Source organism: Dendrobates tinctorius, unplaced genomic scaffold (assembly GCF_039654945.1).
Source record: "Dendrobates tinctorius isolate UK_male_01 unplaced genomic scaffold, ASM3965494v1 ptg000086l, whole genome shotgun sequence".
Taxonomy (NCBI): Eukaryota; Metazoa; Chordata; class Amphibia; order Anura; family Dendrobatidae; genus Dendrobates; species Dendrobates tinctorius.
The window spans coordinates 62,610,064-62,624,923 of record NW_027361754.1 but is presented as its reverse complement, the minus strand read 5'-3'; the positions used below and the strand labels follow the sequence as shown (position 1 = coordinate 62,624,923).

Here is a 14,860-nt window from a genome sequence, read left to right as displayed (position 1 = left end):
TGGGGCGGTCCTGTCCCAGCAGGCTTCGTCCGGACGGCTGGTTCCATGCGGCTTCTTCTCTAAAGTCTTTTCACCGGCGGAGTGCAACTACTCCATTGGAGACCGTGAATTACTGGCCATTAAGATGGCCTTGACTGAATGGCGGTATTTACTCGAAGGAGCTGTACATCCCTTTACCATCCTCACAGACCACAAAAACCTGGCCTATCTGCAATCCGCCCAAAGGCTCAATGCCCGGCAAGCCAGGTGGGCCCTGTTTTTTTCCCGCTTTGACTTCCAACTTCACTTCCGACCGGGTAATAGGAACATCAAGGCCGATGCCCTTTCCAGGTCGTTGCAGTCTTCAGAGAGGGAGGAAGTCCCATCCTGTATCATCGAGCCTTCTAGGATGATCACCGTGGCTCCTGTGAATTTTGCTACCCCTCCGCCCGGTAAGACCTTCGTCCCTCCAGGCAAACGTATAGAGGTGTTGTGCTGGGGACATTCCTCCAAAATTGCTGGACACGTTGGGACCAAGAAGACTCTCTTACTACTTTCCCGGTATTATTGGTGGCCCACGCTTCGCCAGGATGTGATGGACTACGTGGCCTCTTGCACAATCTGTGCCCAGAATAAGGTGGCTAGGACTTTGCCCGCCGGTCTTCTTCACCCTTTGCCAGTTCCTGAGGCCCCCTGGCAACAGATCGCCATGGACTTTGTGACTGACTTGCCCCGCTCGGCCGGATGTACCACCATCTTAGTCGTGGCAGATCGCTTTTCCAAGATGGCCCATTTCATTCCCTTATCGGGACTACCGTCCGCCCCGAAGTTAGCTGAGATCTTCATCCACCAGGTCTTCAGGCTGCATGGTCTTCCTCAGCGGATTCTGTCAGATCGGGGGGTCCAGTTCACCTCCCGCTTCTGGAGGGCACTCTGCCGGCTTATGGGTACATCTCTCGACTTTTCCTCCGCATATCATCCTCAGACCAACGGGCAAGTGGAGCGAATTAATCAGGGGTTAACCACCTTCCTACGTCACTTCACCAACGCTCATCAAGACGACTGGGTTGCGCTCTTACCTTGGGCTGAATTCTCGCACAATAATCATCCCAGTGAATCTACCACCAGGTCACCTTTTTTTGTGGTAACCGGTCAAAACCCAGGTATTCCGTTGCCTATTTCCACCTCTACTGAGGTACCCGCAGCCGATTCTCTTGCTAAAGAATTCTCGCAGATTTGGAGAGAGACCAGGGATGCGCTCAAAAGTGCCAACGACCGAATCAAGAAGCATGCAGACAAAAGACGGAAGGACGTACCCCCGTACCATCCAGGTGACAAGGTCTGGCTTTCAACTCGACATATCCGTCTGAGAGTTCCCTCTTACAAGCTGAGTCCTCGGTACATTGGACCATTTGAAGTGATTGGACGTATTAATGCCGTGGCTTACAAACTGAGGTTGCCTGCTTCGCTCCGGGTGCCCAACGCTTTCCATGTCTCGCTCCTGAAACCCGTAGTCCTGAATCGGTTCCAACCAGTTTCCATCGTCCCTCCTTCTCCTGCCATCTCGGATAACGTCTTCGAGGTCAAGGACATCTTGGCTATGAAGAAAGCCCGGGGTAAGACCCTTTTTCTTATCGATTGGGTGGGTTTTGGTCCCGAGGAGAGGTCCTGGGAGCCTCGGGAAAATATCAACGCCCCTCGCATTCTAAAAAAGTTTTTGGCCAATCTCGGTAAGGGACGCCGTAAGGGGAGGGGTACTGTGACATCGGCGGTTATGCCCGCCGATGCCCCTTCTGCTGCGGCGGCCGCTGCGGCATCCCCTCACCTGCGCGCTCCCGCCCGGTCACGCGCCCGCCGTCAATTCCACCATAGTTTTACTAGGAGAAGCCACTTCTGGAAACAAAGTGGTCATTTTCTGAACCCTGAAGCAGTTAAAAGAAGTAAGAAAAAACTGAACAGGTCGTTTTACATTGCTTTGAATTATGCTCAGTTTTTGCGGCGCTTTTTCAGGCGAGTTCCAGGAGGAATCCGCCTGAAAAAGACTTTGTGTTCACTTAGTCTTAACAGGTTTTCTTTAAAGGTACAGTATATGAATTTTGCAGGTGTTTATACTACTCCATCACTAATATTCTGATTACTGGCCCCCTTCATTTGGGCTGCATTTAGTAACTGGTAACTTTATCAATAATCTTGTTTTAGCTGGCAGAGAATTTCATGAGCCATCGCTGTTGGGTCTTGGAGAAGGTAACTTGATCAATAATATGAAGTGGTTGGAGTATCCATATTAGGGTTTCTCCAGCAGATGGTAAACCCATTCCCTGGTGTCAGTGGCAGGAAACAGGTTGTGCCAAAGTGTTAGAGCAAGGGAATCTCAAAGATATACACAAGATAAATAAGAATTTTGGATCACCGTGGAAAGGAAGTTCCAAATATTTGAGGCCTGTAAATCTTTGGGAGGGCAGGACCGAAATTTGGAGCTGATATGGAGGGTCTGTAATAAGCACGGGGCTGTAGGCCTCCCAGAGGTTGGTCTGTCAGGCTTGGGAAGGAATTTCAGCAGCTTAACACATAATTTATAGCTCAGCCATTTCCAGCAAGAAAAATGAATTATGAATCTGTATAGAATCCTACATTGACACGGTGGGCAGGAAAGCTCCAGGCAATCCTCGTATTATGATCCCAGGGCGGTAAAATAGCAATGAGACATTGCACAATTGCCTGTAGGGTCTACCTGCTTATTAATCTGACACTAGGTCATATTTCATACAAAGCAGAGAGCAAAAATCACATGTATAATGGGGGTGAAGCCGGCCATACATGAAATAGCTGTCGACTGAACGTTCATTTGGCAGAGAGCTATCTCTCCTGACTCCCCCATACAGATGAGCGCATGTCTCGGCTACTAATTTGTGTGTTTTCCACATTGAGACAGGAGAAATCCGCTGCCAGACTCCTTCAGTACCATGCTATCTCCCCTGAAAATAAAAGGATCAGTCATTGAAATTTCTACTGCCTGATCTGTGGGGTTCCCATATGCCTCAGATGGTCAACTGGTCCATGAATGACAACCTTCCTTCAGTCTCTTAATTTCCTCTATTCCCCCTCATGTCACACTTGGGTCCTTTATATCCCATTTTGGGAATTCAGCTGTACATCTCCCACCACCAACCTGGAGACACTATATCTTAGGCTGGTTTCACACTTGCGTTCCTTGGAGCTGCCTCTAAGCTCCGCCCCCTGCCGCTCCTCCTGTCAGCTCCGCCTATGGGCGCATGACACTGCATGCGACCTGCGTACCCTATCTTTAGCATTACCTTGTGAACAAAGAATTGCTTTGATCTTCCTGTTCTTTCCCTACAATATGATTTACAAAAGACAAGACATGTTGGCCAGGTGATGTCACCCCCTAATAGTTGTACAATGGTGGTATTCTTCTGGTCTCAGGCAACTTTGTACTTCTAGATACTGTAATCAATCATATGAGCACCCTGATTACCTCATCTTAAGTCCCTCTTAGAAATTAACCAAAGGTCTAACTTTTACCTACAGAATGCAAAAATTATAAATACCCATATTGTGATATCTTATATCTGCATATGTAACAAACTGACCTTGACTTGAGATAGTAATGCCAAATTCTGGTGTCATATACCATTCATCTTTTCTTGTAGGTTGTTTAGTAGGCTTCTATGTGGGTAGATAGACTGAAATTTAGCATAAATTATGGATGGTGTCTAATCTCTGAAACTCGCAAGCAAATGTGTGTTATCTCTGCTTGTAGAAATCCTCACTAATAGTAATAGTGCCGCTGTTTCTGGCGGTGACATGACATTGTAGTGCCTCGTGCAAGTGGCAGCCAATGAGTGCTGGCTCGTCAGAGTAGATGAAGGCCCTGACGGAATATTAATGAGCTGCAGCCAAAAACAGCTACTGATTGGCTGCAGGCTGTATCTGACCCAACCAGTCATGTCATTGCTGGGAACAGCAGTGCCAACACTGAAGGTGTCATAGCCAGTACTGGACATCCCCTTAAAAAACAATTAAAGCCCTACAAACAATTGTGTTATCATACCCATTGATGTCAGACCTAAATAGTACGGGACAGGGAAGTCCAAGGAGTGTGTATCATTAAACTAACAAACCATCGTAACTAAATAGGTATTATGAAGCCAGTACAGACTAAAAAGATGTGTGTAAAAATGTGCCCTCCTACCCAAAGTATAATATTCTTATTATTATTTATTATTATAGCGCCATTTATTCCATGGCGCATTATATGTGAGGAAGGGTATACATAATAAAAACAAGTACAGTAATCTTAAACAATACAAGTCATAACTGGTACAGGATGAGAGAGGACCCTGCCCACGAGGGCTCACAATCTACAAGGGATGGGTGAGGATACAGTAGGCGAGAGTAGAGCTGGTCGTGCAGCGGTTTGGTCGATTGGTGGTTACTGCAGGTTGTAGGCTTGTTGGAAGAGGTAGGTCTTCAGGTTCTTTTTGAAGGTTTCCATGGTAGGTGAGAGTCTGATATGTTGTGGTAGAGAGTTCCAGAGTAGGGGGCATGCGCGGGAGAAATCTTGTATGCGATTGTGGGAAGAGGAGATAAGAGGGGAGTAGAGAAGGAGATCTTGTGAGGATCGGAAGTTGTGTGCAGGTAAGTATCGGGAGACGAGGTCACATATGTATGGAGGGCAAAGATTGTGGATGCCTTTATATGCCATTGTTAGGGTTTTGAACTGGAGTCTTTGGGTAATGGGGAGCCAGTGCAGGGATTGACAGAGGGGAGAGGCCGGGGAATAGCGGGGGGATGGTTGGATTAGTCAGGCAGCAGAGTTCAGAATAGATTGGAGGGGTGCGAGAATGTTAGAGGGGAGGCCACAGAGTAGGAGGTTGCAGTAGTCAAGGAGGGAGATGATGATTGCGTGGACTAGGGTTTTTGCAGATTCTTGGTTGAGGAATGTATGGACCCGTGAAATATTTTTGAGTTGAAGTCGGCAGGAAGTGGAAAGGGTTTGGGTAAGTGGTTTGAAGGAGAGATCAGTGTCAAGGATTACCCCGAGGCAGCGAGCTTGTGGGACTGGGGAGAGTGGGCAGCCATTTACTTTAATGGATAGGTCTGTTGGGGGGTCAAGTGAGATGGGGGAAAGATGATGAATTCTGTTTTGTCCATATTAAATTTTAGAAATCTAGCGGAGAAGAAGGATGAAATAGCCGACAGACATTGTGGGATTCTGGTTAGTAGGGATAATAAATAATAATATAGTACAGGTGGAGGAATATTGGTCAGATAATACAGCATCAAGGGCATATAGAATTCTAAGTTGCCAAGACAGAAGAGACTAAACTTAAAAGAGATAAGGTGGGAGGTCCTTGTGAGAAAATGGCTTCACACGTATCACCAGAAGAGCAATATTCAGAAATGTATGTTTCCATAATATTCTCAAAAGTACATGTCAAGCTCAAAAAAGCTTCAATACCATATGATACTAGGATACTATAGGAGGTACTAGGAGGTACTATAGATACTTTAGTTTAGTACGGCTCTTATGGTCTTTCTATGACTGGTTTCTTTTCCACTTGACCTATATTACCATAAGGCTATGTGCACACTAAGTCTTTTGGCTGAGTTTTTGGAGTGGAAACTGATCAGAAACTCCAAGTTTTTGAGGAATTTTGAGGCTTTCAGAAAGACTTGGACAGTTTCAGTCCAGTTGAGTTTTTGGAGTAGATATCTAGAGCAAACACTTCAAATCCTCCACAGAAATTCAAAACTTCTCAAAAACTTGGAGTTCTACTCAGTTTCTTCTTTAAAAAAAATCAGCAAAAAGACTAACATGTTTCTGCCCCAAAACCACAACGAAAAAAATCATTGTGCACATACATTAAATGCTGGAATACACCTTCAATACTACACTGGGATGGGATTTCTTGACAGGTGGCCTTTCCATATGGACTACATACAATATGGCCTGAGTAGATATTAAACTATTCTTTGGGGGGCATTACCCAGAGTGTCTTGAACGCTTTTCGTCTTTGGACAAGGGACGTGTAGGCCACCTGGGACATGGACTTTACTATTCAGGGTTCTTTGGGCTCTAAGCTACTCTACTAATAGTCTTTGTGTAGAAGCCAAAATCGCCCAAATGCATGAACTTCCGAACTTGTTTTCCTCTACAAATGAGCTACAGGTCTGTAATCACAATTCTGATCGTTTGGTTTGTAATAGATTTGTGAGAGTGATTAGAAAACAACAGAAGCTGAGAGAAGACGGTATGGCAGCTGGGAGTTGGCACTCAGAAAAATTTTCTACTTATTTTGGCTGACTCTGCAGACCTCCGGCTTTTCCAAGTACTACTTGGATACAGCAGTAATCAGGATTTCTGACAAGATAGATTCACAGCTAGGAATGCACATCCCTATAGTATCAGCGAGATAGAGCAGAAAGTTGCAGACTTGTGAGAATGAGGGCGATCACTGCCCAAACTTCCTGCAAGATATGTCAGTAAGAAGACGATTGATCACTGAGCGGGGGACAGATGGGTTGTCCGGCAGCCAAGATTACATTTACAAGATGAGGAAGTTTTTCCTTGTCCGGTCCTGACAGAACATTTGGATTGCAAGCTCTATAGGCAAAGTGCCTGCAGTGTCTCACAGCCAGTAAGGTGCTGCTAAAATATGTTTGCTTTTTTTTATTATTATTCTTTTCTCGCACATTACTCGTACTCCCTGAATGGAACGAGCAAATAGTTTTAAAAGGCCGAATGTTCAGTTGTAAATAACTTACACATCTGTTGCCAAAAATGTTCTGCAAATCTACTACAAGAAAGAGAACACGCTGAAACGGTCTTTCATCACGGCCCCATCGAATATGGCTGTGAGCACACGTCAAGTCTTGTGTCCTGAAAAGTGCCATTTCGGATTGAATACTGGGGCTTAAAAGGGTTTTACGGGATACTGGCTCATAGGCTGGGTGTTGATATTGCAGCTCAGGCTTATTAAACTTGGAGAGCTGCAATATCAGACACAACCAATGGACAAGCATGGCGCTGTATTAAAAAAAGAAGGCACTTTTCTACTAGAAAACCTAAACCTTTTAACTCGGGTGTCTCTGGAGTAGCTATATTAGCAGCATCATACTTAATGGAGTTTTGTCACACATTCTTTGGTACCATCGGGGATTGCATCCGGAACCCCCCCCCTAAAAAAAAAACAGGATTTGGGTGTATGTGCTGACAGAATCATAGACTGTAATGGTGCCGATAGAGTGAACATGTGCTCTGTCATGCATCATTTTCAGGCGTATATGCCTACTCAAGGTGGACACTCAGATGTAGTAGACTACATCTGGGTATCCGTCTCCAGTAGGTGTATATGCCCGAAAATGATGCACGTCAGAGCACATGTTCATTCTGTCTGTAACATTATAGTCTAAGGTCCCGGTAGCACATACGCCCGAATCCATTTTTAAGGAGGAGTCTGGATGTATGCACCGACGTGACCAATGAATGTGTGACAAAACACATTTCCAAATCTTAGAACCTTCAAAAAAAACTGTCCATACCTTATGACTTTTCTAAGCTTTAGACGTAACCTTCTTCTAAGTTCCACTTTCTACACAAATTAAGCTGTCTTCCTCTGTATATCCTACAGGTATCTTGCAAAACTGTCCTCAGTAGGCAGTATTTCAGAGGAAGAAACTTGTGAGAAGCTCAAGGGATTAATTCAACGCCAGGTGCAAATGTGCAAGAGGAATCTGGAAGTCATGGACTCCGTGAGGCGAGGGGCTCAGCTGGCAATTGAAGAATGCCAGTATCAGTTCAGGAATCGACGCTGGAACTGTTCAACACTCGACACATTGCCTGTTTTTGGAAAAGTGGTGACACAGGGTAAGAAACATAGATTTTGAAGTCATGTAAGCCTTATAGTGCTGTTTACATTAGTAAAGTCATTCTCCACTTAAAGAAGTTGACGACTTTTAAAGAACATTACTTAGTAATATTTAGCCAACCTTAAAATAAATTCAGAGACACTGCTCAGGCAGTGGATTACATTGCTGAAGGACACAGTCCATGAAGAGATTTATATTAAAGAGGTCTGGATGGCTTGTAATAATATCCAGAAATAATAAAAATACCATAATAATCGTTATTTATGTAGCGCCAGCATATTCCGCACCGCTTTACAGTTTAACAGTTTCAAACACAACAGTCGTAAGTAACAGCGTTAACAATAATACAATAATTAAAGCAAAATAAAACGACCCTGCTCATGAGAACTTGCAATCTAAAATGAGATGGGGAGATACAAAGTACAGGTGTGTATTTACAGTGAGCCATCTGGAGGGAGTGGGGGATAGATAGAGTGTTAGGCGTCAGGTTTCTGCGTCTGCGTCTGCTCTGCAGGAATCCAGAGCCTCACATTCTGCGGCCTCCTGCTGTCTTTCTACTGCAAAGGAGATTACTTCGCAGCAGACCGTTCCAGACACTAAGTCCCTCTGTATTCCCACTGGGCATGCTCACGAGACGATCTCCCATTGGAGATCGGAAGTCATGTGCCCAGGCCTGTTCCAGAACTCATTGGTCCATCTCGGAGATCTGGAAGGTCCCGCACGGCTATAAAAAGCACGCATGGCCGTTCTGCCATGCGCTAGTATAGACTCTACTTGCTATGTGTGAATGGTGACGGATGTATGTTTCTGGTGACTGACTCATTATAAAACCCCTTCCCTCTGATATTACGCATGTGGATAGGGAATTAGTTTAGCAGTCAGCGCCAGTCAGTGGCAAGCCTTAGGCCACTGTGCACACCGCACCTCTACGCTAGCGTCTGACATTGCGCTTGCTTTCTAGCTTTGTCATCGAGCGGTAGTGTCCTACACAGCGCTGCAGTTCCAGCCCTTCTTGGCACTCGCAGTAGCGAAGCCGCACACACGGTAGGTCTAGACGGAAGCAGCTCCTCTGTCTTAGGTCCTGCTCCTGTGACCAGATACCATGTGTGCATTTACCTGAGGCCTGTGACACTAACAGGCTCAGTGTTTTTGTATGTTTTTGTTGCGGCGTCTTTGTGTGTGAACAGAGCCCGCTCTGCGCACTTTGGGTGAAGTTGAACCCGTGCGCATTATACCGCCATATTGCTCCTCTGTCATTACCTAGCAGCAGTCATATCATCTACTGCACGGTGGACCCCGAGCGGCGAACGCACTTTATTATTATTTTTATTTAGTGCGTTCTGCCGTTCCTGACATGGAGATAGTGAATGGGCTACACACACACACACACACACACACTTACACATAAAATTACTTTGTTTAGGGATCGTGATAGGCCGCTCTGAACAAATGTGTTTTGAGGGAGGTCCTAAAACTGTGCAAGTTGTGGCTGGTCCTAATTTCTTGGGGTAGATCATTCCAGAGGATTGGCGCAACGCGGGAGACGGCTTGGAGTCGGGCATGGGAGGTAAGGATTAGTCGAAAGTCATTTGCAGAGCGCAGCGATCGATAGACAGAAATGAGGGAGGAGATGTAAGGAGGTGTCGCACTGTGGAGAGCTTTGTGGGTGATAGCAAGTACTTTGAATTGGACCCCATATTGAATGGGCAGCCAGTATAACGACTGGCGAAGAGCGGACGTGTCCGAGTACCGATTAGTCAGATAGATGACCCTGGCTGCTGCATTAAGTATGGACTGGAGAGGGGATAGTCGAGTGACGAGGAGACCAATTAATAGAGCGTTGCAGTAATCCAGGCAGGAGTGGATCAGTGCTACAGTGAGGGTTTTTGTTGTTTCCATGGTGAGAAAAGGGCGGATTCTAGAGATGTTCTTTAGGTGTAAGCGGCAAGAGCGGGCAAGAGATTGTATATGGGAGGTGAAGGAGAGATTGGTGTCAAACATAACACCCAGACAGCGCAATTGCTGCCGGGGTGTTATTATGGTGCCACCCACAGAGAGGGAAATGTCACATTTAGGAAGGTTAGTAGACGGCGGGAGCAGAAGAAGTTCAGTTTTGGAAAGCCTGAGTTTCAGATAGAGAGTGGACATGATGTTGGAGACTGCGGACAGACAGTCACTGGCGTTCTATAGTACAGTGGGGCTAAGGTCAAGGGATGACGTGTATAGTTGTGTGTAATCAGCATAAAGATGGTACTGAAACCCAAATCTGCTGATGGTCTGTCCAATTGGGGCCGTGTAGAGAGAGAAGAGAAGGGGGCCAAGGACTGAGCCCTGAGGTACCCCCACAGTGAGAGGAAGAGGAGATGAAGTGGAGCCAGCGAACAAAACACTGAAGTAGCTGTCAGAAAGATAGGAAGAGAACCAAGAGACAACAGTGTCCTTAATGCCTAGTGACTGGAGCCTAGAGAGTAGGAGATGGTGGTCAACAGTGTCGAAAGCTGCAGAAAGGTCGAAAAGAATGAGCAGATAGTGGTCACCGTTACATTTTGCTGTCAGAAGGTCATTGGTCACTTTGATGAGTGCAGTTTCTGTCAAATATAGGGGGCGGAAGCCGGACTGTGAAGGGTCTAGGAGGGAGTGAGTAGAGAGGTAACGGGTAAAGCAGGAGTAGACCAGATGCTCCAAGAGTTTAGAGATGAAGGGGAGATTGAAGACTGGTCTCTAGTTGTTTGTGCAGGATGGGTCAAGATTGGGTTTCTTTAATATTGGAGTAATGATAGAGTGTTTGAAGGTGGAGGGGAAAATGCCCGAGGAGAGGGAGAGATTCAAGATTGTAGTTAGTTGAGTTGTGATGACTGGAGAGAGAGACTGGAGGAGATGTGAGGGAATGGGGTCAGTAGTGCATGTAGTCGGATGAGAAGAGAGGAGCCTGGAGACTTCTTCTTCTGTGATGGGATCAAATGTAGAGAGTGAGCCAGGGGAAATGCAGGGAGGGATGGGAGTCACGGCACCTGGTGGCTGGGAGTGGATTTCCTGACGGATATTATCTATTTTGTCTATAAAGTGGGAGGCCAGGTCATCAGCAGAAATGTCTGTGAAAGGGGCTTTTGCTTTCGGCCTGAGGAGTGAGTGAAAGCTGTCAAAAAGTTTCTTGGGGTTGTTGGATAGTGATATCAGGGTTTTGAAGTGGGTCTGTTTGACGAGGTGAAGGGCAGAGTTATAGGTTCTTAACTTAAATTTGAAGTGGATGAAGTCTTCTGGTGTGCAAGTTTTCCTCCAGAAGCGTTCAGCACTCCTAGAGCATCACTGAAGAAATCGAGTTTGCAACGTGATCCAGGGCTGTTTTACACTGTGCTTGGTGTTTCTGAGGGTGATGGTAGCTACTTGGTCAAGGGTGCTTCTGAGAGTGTCATTATAGTGGTGTACAGCCAGATCAGGACAGGAAAAAGAGGAGATTGGGGACAGTGATGAGTGTAGGGAGTCTGAAAGTGTATGAGGGTTAATGGCTTGTAGATTTTTGAATGTGTGGTAGGTAGAAGTGTACTGGGGTGGGCGAGGATTTGTGAGCGTGAAGGAGAGAATATTGTGGTCAGAGAGGGGAAGCGGTGAGTTATCTAGGTAGGAAAATGAGCACAGCCGGACAAAGATCAGGTCAAGGGTGCTACCGTCTTTGTGTGTCTCAAAGGTTGAGAGCTGTGAGAGGCCGAGAAAAGTGGTTAGTAACAGAAGCTGGGATGCAGATGTGGAAGTGGGCCTGTTAATGGGGATGTTGAAGTCTCCCCGGATAAGGGTTCGGAGTTCTGAGGACATGAAGTGCGGCAGCCAGGCAGAGAAATGATCAAGGAAGTGGATGGGTGAGCCTGGGGGCCGGTATGTGACCGCTACTCTGAAGGAGAGGGGACAGAATAGCCTGATGGTGTGGACCTCAAAAGAACTGAATGAGAGTGATGGAACTGGGGGGATTACCTGGAAAATGCATTGTGGGGACAGGAGTATGCCGACTCCACCACCAAGTCTGTTTGTGAGTCTCGGGGAATGGGAGAATTGTAAGCCACCATGGGAAATGGCAGTGACGCGCCTGAGGGGCAGTGGGATACTCGGTACCGAGCCCGTTAACTTCAATGGGAGATGTCACAGTGGCGGTGACCTGGTCCGTGGCCCCAGGCTGTCATGTAAAAGGGGTAGAATTGCATGGGGATAAAGTTTATGTAGTGATTCGTGACGCCAGTTGGAGTGTTCGACTGTAGTATAGCCGGCACTGCAGATGATCCCTAGGGGAGTAGATGGTGATGGCAGCTCAAGTACCCACTTGCACTATTCTTCACTGATCCTAGGTTGTTGCAGTATTTCCAAGGGAAAACACTTTACTGCTGGTTGTATAATCCCACGCAGTCTCTCAGCTTACCACCGTGCTCTGAAAGCATGGATGGTCTAGGGGCTGGTTACCTGATGCTTCTTTAGCTGTACTCCTGGATAGAGCACATGTCATCATGGCTTCCAAGAGCATCCTTCCTCCTTCTTGTTCACTGAAACAACAACTTTCGACTCCTCCCCCTCCCAGTTAGGGTATGTCTGCAAAGCTCTAAGCTTCAGACAAGTAAGGGAGTGAGGTCAATTGTGTGTGTGTGTTGTGGTCTCTAGCAGAGAAAGCATAACTCCCATTGCTCACAAAACACATACAAAACAGTACATATTTAACCCTTTTGTGGCGATAAAGATGCAGGGCGCCACAAGTGCAAAGACAACATGTATATTGTATATAATCGTGTATAAGCCGACCCAATTATAAGCCGAGGCACCTAATTTTGCCTCGAAAAACTGGGAAAACTTATTGACTCGAGTATAAGCCGGGTATGCATTGTCCCCTAATCCATATTCTGGTAAGCATGGTTCTTCATCCCCATCCTGGTATGCATGGCTCCCCATCCTCATCCTTGTAAGCATGGCTCCTTATTCCCATCCTTGTATGCATGGCTCCCCATCCTCATCCTTGTAAGCATGGCTCCTTATTCCCATCCTTGTATGCTTGGCTCTTTATTCCCATCCTTGTATGCATGGCTCCTTATCCCCGTCCTTGTTTGCATGGCTCCTTATTCCCATCCTTGTCAGCTTCCTTATCCCCATCCTTGTTTGCATGACTCCTTATTCCCACCCTTGTACGCATGGTTCTTTATCCCCATACTTGTGTGTATGGCCCCCATGAGAAAAGCATTAAAAAAATCCTACTTACCTTCCTTGCGCGCCCTCGCAGCATTTCGTTCTGGTGCCAGCAGCTCCTGCGGCCTAGTCATCACGTATCCCTGCTCATTAAGGTAATGAGTATTCACCTCTCTCTACGTCTATAGGAGTGGAGAGAGATGAATATTCATTACCTTAATGAGTGGGCACCCGTGAGAGCCCGACAGCTGCTTTGAAGCCAGCGACTACTGCTGACACTGTGCGCGCGCTATAAGAGAAATGAATATTCACTGCCAGTGCAGTGAAAATTCATTTCTCTTTAGCATTGGGCACAGACTTCAGCCACAGCCGCCAGCTTCTGTCACCGCCGCTCCCCCTGCCCCTCCGTCTTCTGGGACAATGACTCGTACATAAACTGAGGGGGGCATTTTCAGCACAAAAAAGTGCTGAGAAACTCGGCGTATATGCGGTAGGTTTTTTTCTTAAGTGGTGAAAAAAAATCCCAAATCTGTAAAAAAAAAAAAAAAAAAAAAAAAAAGTTGCCATTTTCCAAAACCTGTAGTGTCTACATTTTTCGTGATCTCGGGTTTGGTGAGGCTTATTTTTTACACGCCGAGCTGACGTTTTTATTGATGACATTTTGGGGTAAATATAATCTTTTGATCGCTTGTTATTGCATTGTAATGCAATGTTGTGGCGACCACAAAAATGCAATTCTGATGTTTTGATTTTTCTTTTTGCATTACGCCGTTTACCAATTGGATTAATTCTTTTTATATATTGATAGATCATGTGATTCTGAACCAAATATGTGTATTTTTAGTTTATTGTTTTATTTTGAATGGGGCAAATAGGGGGTGATTTAAACTTTTATATTTTTTTAATTTTCTAAAAAATTTTTAAAATTTTTTTTCACTTTTTACTTGTTTCAGTAGTCTTCATGGGAGACTAGAATCTACGATCATCCGATCGATTGTGCTACACAGAGCAAGGCTTCAGCCCTGCTCTACGTAGCAGAAATGCTCACTTGGTATGAGCGCCGACCACTGAGCGTTGCTCATAACAATCCAGCTATGGCAACCACAGGGGTCTGCTGCACACCTCGGGTTGTCATGCCAACCAATTGGTGACCCGCGGTAATGTGACACGGCCGCCGATGGGTGTGGTTTGCGACACGCTTCTGACACGTACATGTTAAATGCCGCTATCAGAGATTGACAGCGGCATTTAACATGTTAACAGCTGCAGATGGATCGCGATTCCACCCTCAGCCATTTAGGGGCACATGACAGCTGACATGTGCCTAAAAAGGGGCAAACTCATACCGGAGCCCGCAGCGAACCGGGAGGAAGTACCCAATGATGGATACTGCGTGTCATTGGGTGTTAAAGCGCTAACCTGAGCTTATGGGTTTAATATGCAGGAAAACTTCTTTATTAACTGCCGGCACCCGAACTTAGCTGCGGGGAGAAAATTATCTGTATTCCCCCCACAGTGTTCCGTTTCAGTCAAGGGACTGGTGCTGGTGTGGGTTCAGTCCCCCTCTGAGTATATAGAGCAGCGGTTGTAACAGCGACCCCAGCACTGAATGACGCTCACTCTGCATTAGGACCGGCTGTCAGTCAGGGCCAAGGTCGCGGTTAAAGGCGCTGCTCTGTATACTCAGAGTGGTGACTGAATCGCCGTCCCTGTGGCTGTAACCGGAACGCTGCGGGGGGAATAAAGTTAATTTTCTCCCTGCAGCGTTGGGCTAAGTCTAGGCGCCGAGCAAATTAATAATGCTATTAACCTGCAGATTAACCCCATATCT

The 14,860-nt window shown here is 46.2% G+C and overlaps 1 protein-coding gene across 3 annotated transcripts in view; it reads left to right on the top strand.

The window, feature by feature from the left end:
* The window catches only part of WNT4 (Wnt family member 4), a 175,491-nt gene that overhangs the window by 95,250 nt on the left and 65,381 nt on the right, over nt 1-14,860 (top strand). For all 3 annotated transcript variants that reach the window (XM_073585502.1, XM_073585503.1, XM_073585504.1), the window contains exon 2: nt 7,635-7,870. In XM_073585502.1, coding sequence (XP_073441603.1) covers nt 7,635-7,870 — 236 coding nt within the window. The remainder of the gene's footprint in view (nt 1-7,634; nt 7,871-14,860) is intronic.